The sequence below is a fragment of the Austrofundulus limnaeus genome, unplaced genomic scaffold (assembly GCF_001266775.1).
Source record: "Austrofundulus limnaeus strain Quisiro unplaced genomic scaffold, Austrofundulus_limnaeus-1.0 Scaffold74, whole genome shotgun sequence".
NCBI classification, from domain to species: Eukaryota; Metazoa; Chordata; class Actinopteri; order Cyprinodontiformes; family Rivulidae; genus Austrofundulus; species Austrofundulus limnaeus.
This window is the reverse complement of record NW_013952476.1, coordinates 2,023,574-2,031,297: the sequence shown is the minus strand read 5'-3', so window position 1 is coordinate 2,031,297 and position 7,724 is coordinate 2,023,574. Positions and strand designations below refer to the sequence as shown.

General features: G+C 41.3%; 1 protein-coding gene across 1 annotated transcript in view; it reads left to right on the top strand.

Annotated features, from left to right (window-relative positions):
• Window positions 1–7,724, top strand: part of ano10a (anoctamin 10a) — a gene marked incomplete at its 5' end in the record, with an annotated part of 16,505 nt that overhangs the window by 6,925 nt on the left and 1,856 nt on the right. The window contains 1 exon segment of the mRNA XM_014010862.1: window positions 6,920–7,036. Within this exon segment, the coding sequence (XP_013866316.1) occupies window positions 6,920–7,036 (117 nt within the window).

Below are 7,724 nucleotides of genomic sequence, written 5' to 3'. Positions count from 1 at the left end.
AGAGAGAGAGAGAGAGAGAGAGTGTGTGTGTGTGTGGCCTTGTTCTTGATACGTGGTGGGGACGATTTTTCAGGAAAATGCAGCCTCGTGGGGAGTGGATGCTCCTTGTGCTCCTTGTCCCCATGACTTCGGAGACAGATTTTGGATGGGGGTGGGGGGTTGTAGGTTTAGGACCAAGGTGTGAATTGAGTTTAGGTTAGTTTTAGGGTAAATGGTCAGGGTTAAGTGATAAAATTTCCAAAGAAGTCAAATGGAAAGTCCCCACAAGATAGACATACAGTAGTAGGTATGTGTGTGTGTTTGTGTGTGTGTTTGTGTGTGAGAGAGTGGACATGTTTTTCTTACCTGGTTGGGACGATCTTTGAACATTTTCCCGGGTGAGGACCCTCTGTTCCTTATGGGGACAAAAGTCCAGCACCCATTGGGAGATATGCCGTTGGTGGGTCAGGGGTTTGGTTTAGGGTCAGGTATGTACCTGTGAGCTTAGGTTTAGGGTGAGGGGTCAGGGTCAGGCTGTAGAAATGATCCCAGGGCAGAATCTGTCTGACTTATTGAACATGAGATCTGCACACAGAGCTGTTTGGAAGCTTTGAGGATAATTTTGTGTTGGATTTAAATCTCATCTGTTTGGTAATGAGCCTCCTCTTCCTCACAAGCTGCAGGCTCAGAGCAGCAGATGTGTCTTTAATGTGACAGACTCACATTTAAACCTGGATCACTGTCATGTAGTCAGGTCCGATAGGTGGAGGGTAAAGACTGCATCAGTCAGTGTACACTAAACATGTACMTTTACTGTCTGATCACTTTCAGATATTTTTTATTTTCCTGGGAGATTTTGTGCTTTTTGTTTTGTTTTCTGCTGCAGAAGCCAAAAGGATGATAATACACTGTCTGGCCAAAAAAAGGTGTCCACCTGGATTTATCTATGATGTGGGGCTGCTGCAGGTGGTCAGGTCTTGGTTCAGCAACAGTTTGTGCTCAAAGAATGAGGTCAGATGACCTGAATATACTGAATGACCAGGTTYTTCCATCAATGGATTGTTTCTTCCCTGATGGCACGGCCATATTCCAAGATGACAAAGCCAGGATTCATGGGGCTCTTATTGTGAAAGAGTGGTTCAGGGAGCATGAGACATCATTTCCACACATGGATCGGCTCCACAGAGTCCACTGAGAATCTTTTGYATGTTCTGGAGAAGATCAGACTCTACCAACATCAGTGCAAGACCTTGGTGAAAAATTAACGCAACACTGGARGGAAATAAATCTTGTGACGTTGCAGAAGCTTATTGAAACAATGCRACAGTGAATGAGTGCTGTAATCAAACCTAAAAGTAGTCRAACCAAATATTAGAGTGTGTGACTTTTTTTGGCCACACAGTGTAGTTTTATCTCTTTCTGTGTCAACATTGTGTTCATTGATCTATTGTGTTAGTAAAATAATCTTATGAGCTGCTGGATCAATTTAAATGAAACTATCAGGAAGTACTGTTGGACATCTACAACTTATTTGGAGCCACACGAAAACYTGTACTCAAGTACTACAGCACTGGTACACAGCAAACATCTGGTTTCAGTTGTTTGTAATAGTAATAAACCAGTTAAACCATCACTTTCTGCACAGCAGGGTTCTAATCACATTGCGGTGGTGTGCTGTGGTGGAAGGATGAGATGAATTCAGAGACTGCAGTGATGTAGGGCTGATAAACTGAAGCTGAAGGAGGAACTGAGAGGAAAAGTGAAGCTGATTGTACATCTGAGCACGTTTCTGCGTGTTAGCGTCGTTTTATAAAACTGAACAGAGAGGCTTTAAAGCTGAAAAACATTCCAAGGTTGAGCGACATGTTGGTTATTTATTGTCTCTGAATGTTTTACTCTGCCTGAAAGCTGAAAAGTCAATAATGTTTGTGCTTCTGCCTGTATGTGTTCACATATCTGTCTGTTAGCAAAATAATTCATAAACGACTGGACAGATTTAAGGAAACTTTCAGAAATAATTACTGGGTGTGCGTCCGACCTTTTAACGTCAGTCTAAAAATATCTATAACAGCTGGTTTAGGCTCTACACATTCAGCACCATTTTTATTTTAACTTTGACATTAATTGTGTCTGTCTGTCAGCATAATATCTCATGAACCAGWGGATGGATTTTAATGAATTACTTCAGAACCACCAGTCCAGACTCATGCTGTAGAGAAAGGATGCTCAAGTTTTCAGCTGACGTCAGATTCCAGATCCAAACAGCTGAGGATGAAAACCGGAAGTCTGAACTCCTTCTTTGTTGTTTTTGTGTGTTAGGAGCAGGAAAGRGTGTTAGAGGAGAGTTCCAGCTGCAGTGCTATGATACCTGCCTGGATAATTACTATAGAGCTTCCTCACATCAGTGACCAGTAACCAGGCAACCAGCCGGCCTGCCACAGAAGCAAACACACACTTTATGTTGGAGTCCTGGGTCTGACAGTGTGAGACCTGAAAACTAGAGCGAGTACACTCAGGTAGTTTTCATTTGACCCTTTATCACAAAAGCTTAAAAATGAGTAGTTTGTGTTTTGCAGAGCTAAAGGTCAAGCTAACACGTGGTCATTGTGCTGTTACGTGCAACACAGCTCTTTGTTTTTAAAAAAAAAATTTGACCTTACATGAACTGTCTCTTCAAATACAAATTCCCTCCAGTGTTATTTACTGGTATATTAAAGCTTTAGTGCTCTCAGTTTCATGACTATATGAGGACGACCTGCTGGAAAACAGACCTACTGCTGAGCCTCTTTTCTGATCTGATAGCTTGAAGGTTAAACAAGAAAAAAAACTGCAGGAACAGCTTCTCCATAACACAAACACAATTATTTGTTTTTTTTTTTGCCTGTTCGGCACAACAAATGAACAACAACATCTTGATCCAGGAAATAATTTCAGGGGTTGCATCCTTCTAAGGCTGATGATGTCACAGTGACTTGCTGAAGGTTTTCCACATTCAAAAGCTCTTCCAGTTGCAGAAGACAAATGCYTCCTCATTTATCATCGATTAGAGGGACGGATCCAGCGTGTTAATCTCAGCTAGGGCTGCCACGATTAGTCGACGACTAATTTAATAATCGATTAGTTGGGGTTTTTTATGGGTTTTTTATTTTATTTTTTGTTTTACTTTGTTTTTCTCTCCAAACTGCTTTGACACCTTCCACTGCTGCATCTGCCTTTCTGTCCTTGACACACATGCACAGTAGTGGTAACTGGGGTAGGCCGTGGACGTCACAAGACATTATACAGACAGGCTCTGGTATCATGGCTACCTGACAACAGAGCTCAAAAGTGTGGGATCATTTTAAGAAAATGAAAGAGAAACCTGTACAATATCTGCAGAGCAGAACTTACCTTCCACAGCAATTAATTTTAGTTAGCATATAGCTAAAATCTAACCATGGTTATATAATAGCAGCTGCATTCTGACGTGATAAGCTGTATGTTTTATATTCAATTAACGTGTGATCCAATTAGTCGACTAATCGAAAAAAATAATTGTGATTAATCGACTATAAAAATAAACGTTTGTGGCAGCCCTATTCTCAGCCCACCCTATCCCAAGATGCATCACAGGATGACCAGGAGACTGTTTTTGCTTGTAATGGCGGATGAAGTGAGACAAGAGTACAGTTTTAAATAAAAATCTGGTGGTGTAAAAATGTAATGTTTAAAGTGGTTGTGTTGTTAGGTTTTTGTCATTTGCATAGAGATATTTTAATAATGATCTTGTCAGAAATCTCTGTAAACAAGCTCATATGGCAGGTCCCTTAGTTTTCCTGTACTGCCTTTGAGCTAATTTTGTTAGTTTGTATTAATAATATTAATGTAATAATATTTTGCTAACTGCCTCGTATTTTTGAATAAAATTCAGAAACGGCCATTGCTTCTATTTAGTGTTGTCATGGTTGATAGGCGTCAGGTAAGCCAGGGTAAGGGCGGGAATAAAGCTAGACCGTCRAAATTCACAGCCACTTTCTTCCTGTCTTTGTGGTCGACAAAGGACCTGGCTCATCTAGGCCGGGTAGGCCGGGTCCTTCGAAGGACACKGSCCCTGAATTTGGACACAGTCTYTGTTGTCTGGGGATTCAGCAACATGTAGGGACCCCTGAGGCTAACTAACCTCAGGAAGAGCAATTCAAAGACCTTGAAGATGGAGGACAACCACATGAAAAACCTTGCTTGGAAAAGGAAAATAAAGACAGGAGGCAGAGGAACTCATCAGTGAGTGCTGCCTAGTTGAGCTTTGGCTGCCGGGGCCATGATGCTACCTCCCCTCCACCTGTGTCAGTGTGAGTCAGATGGTAGCGGTCATGGCTCTGCAGATTGCTGGGGGGGTCGAAGTTGTTAGCCCCTACAGCTTTTATTTTACATCRAATGATGATGATGGAATTAAAAATATATGCTGAGAGATTGAGAAGCAAAAGTCTAAWTTCACATTTGTTTAACAGACTGGTCAGATATTTAAAATGATWCTAAAAAATCCAAGCAGAGACTTTAGTTTCCTCTGGAGGAGGTCTGAGCCAATGCAGCAAAAATGGCATCAATCTGCAGAAAGTGAAGGAGCTTGGTCAGGTCCAYTTCCTCTGCCATTTTAATTTACTCAGAGCTGCAGTGAAAATAGCATCTGCAGTTTGATCACATCCATTTTGTCAGGTCAAACAGAATTTATGGTTTTCCACTGAGCATCTTCTCTCTGCAGGCTAACCTTGCCTCGAAACACTCAGGAAAAAAAGACATGAATAGCAATCAGCTAAAAGCTGGAGTYTTTATTGAGCACTTCCAATCAGTGTGACAAGTCACCAAGATCAGGGCTTTCTTAGCTCGTTGTGCTTGCTGATTAACTGACAGGAACGACTGAATCTGCTGCTGTTTTTGTAGAGARGTTGCCTCAGCGTAAAAATCTAAGTTCATTAACAGAATGGGGGGAAATTGGACCTTTTCAATTCTCTTCATTTGTTCCTCTGATGTCTCAGAATCTTTTAAATGCAACACCAAAGCTGGTTTCAATGTTGCTGCTGGTAAATACTGTAGTTTGAAGGTTTTATTGAAGAGAAAATCTTACAGATAAATGTGATCAGTTATGTTAGAAAAGTAAACTTAGTTTGTTAACATGTTTCCGCTGCAGTTACTGAAAACTGTGTGATGAGGAAACAAACTGAATGAAAGGAGCTGGTAGCAGCTGGCAGACCTGCAGACTGTCAGTGAATGTGTGCATGAGATCAACATTGAAGCATGATAAACTCACTTCTGGCTAAAGATCTGGTTGTGCAGCTTTGAAATTATTCAGCAAAACATGGAGGATCAGGATGTGAKGTTTAAACACGCCACAGAACGTTGGACCTGTTTAAGGTGGAAGTGAACTTATATCTGCTTCGTAAAACACAGTAYAAATAACAAAACTACCTGAAAGACCATCAGAGTCTTCAGCTTCCTGTTGCTCAACAGTTTCTTAGATTAGACCCATAGTTTTGTTGCACAGCAGCTGTTTGTTTGAGGCTTTCTTTTGTCTGCCTCCCATTAAGTGTGGCAGCTGTAGAGAGAGCCYCAGGTGTGTGGTTGTTGTGGTGACACTCGGGTATTATGATCTTTAACATTTCTTTTGATTGTGGTTCTCTTTACAAATGTTTTTTTTCTAAGCCTAGATTATTACAGTTATGTTATAATTGTGGGCGACTTTAACATTGTTTCAGACATTTTCTAGTTTGTATCGTTTGTGTGAACTTACTGGACCTGTGTGTTACTTTGTTGTGTGTAGATGTGGTGAGTGGGGATGGATAAAGAACCCAGGCAGTGGCATAAYTAGTGCAAAGAGTTGCCACAGGCATCATACATTTGGACCCTATTGTCATTGAGACCCATCATCATTTTTTGGTGGTTGAGCAGATTGTGCCCAGTTAGGACTCCAACCAGTGTGCTTAAAGTCACCCGCTTCGAAAGATTGTGCTTTTCTGTATGTTGACTTGCCAGGTTTGGGCAGAAAGACAACCTTTGCTGTCCTCCACCCAACTGGTACATAACRGTTTGCTAGACAAGCAACATACTGTATATTCTAGTAACTGCGTCCAGAGTCAATTCCAGTCCTCTTTGGAGAAGAGCTGGGYAATATCCCTTCTGGACCACAAGCTTTGAATGGGTCAAACATWTTAATTGCCCATTTTACTTTGCCTTTAGTAATAATGCAGCTCTGTTCCAGTCGTCCTCTGTTGGATTTGAGTTAGCAACTGTGTCAGGCTGTTCAGTCTCTTCRGTCCCAGGAAAGTGTGCCTGGAGGAGATGCTGAAGCACACTTGTCTGTGTGACTGCCAATCCTTCCAGTGGAATAATGGATATACGGTTGACTGGATCCTTTCTGAGAAGTTTGTAAAGCTTAGAAGAGGCACTAGGTCTTTTAACATCTTCACAAAACTTTGTCCAAGAAAGTCTCTCAATCTTCTTTAAAACATTTATAGTGATTGTGGGACTGTACATACTGCTCCCACCTGGTTTTACTTGGTTGGGATCTGTATCTTCGCCATTTACGTCTTACTACTCTGAGGAGGCCAGACAACTCGGGTTAGTTGTGAACTGTGTGTGTAGCATCTATATGACTGAATGTGTTGTGGATTTCTTGGGAACATGTTCTCTGATGATTGGATTTGTCTTGTTCCAATAACAAACTTGCATTTTTTTTTTACTGAGACTTCTTTAATGGATCGTCACAAAGTAGTGCATAATCAAACAGCATCATGAAGACCAAGGACCACACCAGACAGGTCAGGGGTTTAGTTAAGCTTAAAACAGAGCTTTATAAATGTGACCTGTGGTTTTTACAGAAATGAGGAAGGAAGTCATAAAAAGTTGACACTYAACAGTAAATGAATAAAACAACATGTTTCAAACTCTGCTTCATGTCTGGTTTCAGCACGGACTGCTGGCGTTTAAGTTCATCTTGAGTTTCCTCATCCCAGACATCCCCAAACAGATCCAGATCCAACTGGCCCGCCTCGACTATGAATCACTGGAAGCCCTCAAAAAGAAGGTAAGAGAAAGGTTCCGGTCTGATCTGGACTCTGGACTTGGTCTGCAACCTGAMATGCAGTGAAGCAGAATGTTTTTAAACAGAACTGGTTTAATCAGTTTTACAGGCAATAAAAACATAGACTGTCATTTCTCCTGGTTATTATGAGGAGCAGGATTAGCTGCTGGGTACATTTATGAGTTCAGATGAAATGTTTGTTTAGGCTGAGAGTCCTGTCAAYGTTTTCTCTGGTTCAGCTGTACGGTTCTGACCTGCTGCGGGGTGGGAACCAGCTGTCAGACAGATGTTGGCTCCTGGCTGACTGAACAGGTCCTGCAGCTGCTAAACAAGCTCAAATCATCAGTCTTCCACCTGCCACCGAAGGGCTATGATGGTTTTGTTTGTGTTTGTCGTGTTTACAAAAAGTCAACCTGAGCCAAGATGGCCACCAGAGCTCAGGTACTGCTTACGTTGAGGGGGCCGAAACCCAAAACTCGGTCCAACTGAGGGCCAATCCGTCAGTATTTTTAAGACGTTACATAACAAATTATTCCTTTAGAAATACAATCAACTTTAACCAAATTAAATTCTGTGTACAGAACTTAACGAATAATTAGAGATAAAGTTTAGAAAGACTTCATTTTTTATGCTTTTATCAACAACTTTTTAATTTCTTATTTATGAGAGATAGGTTTTATCACAATACAGC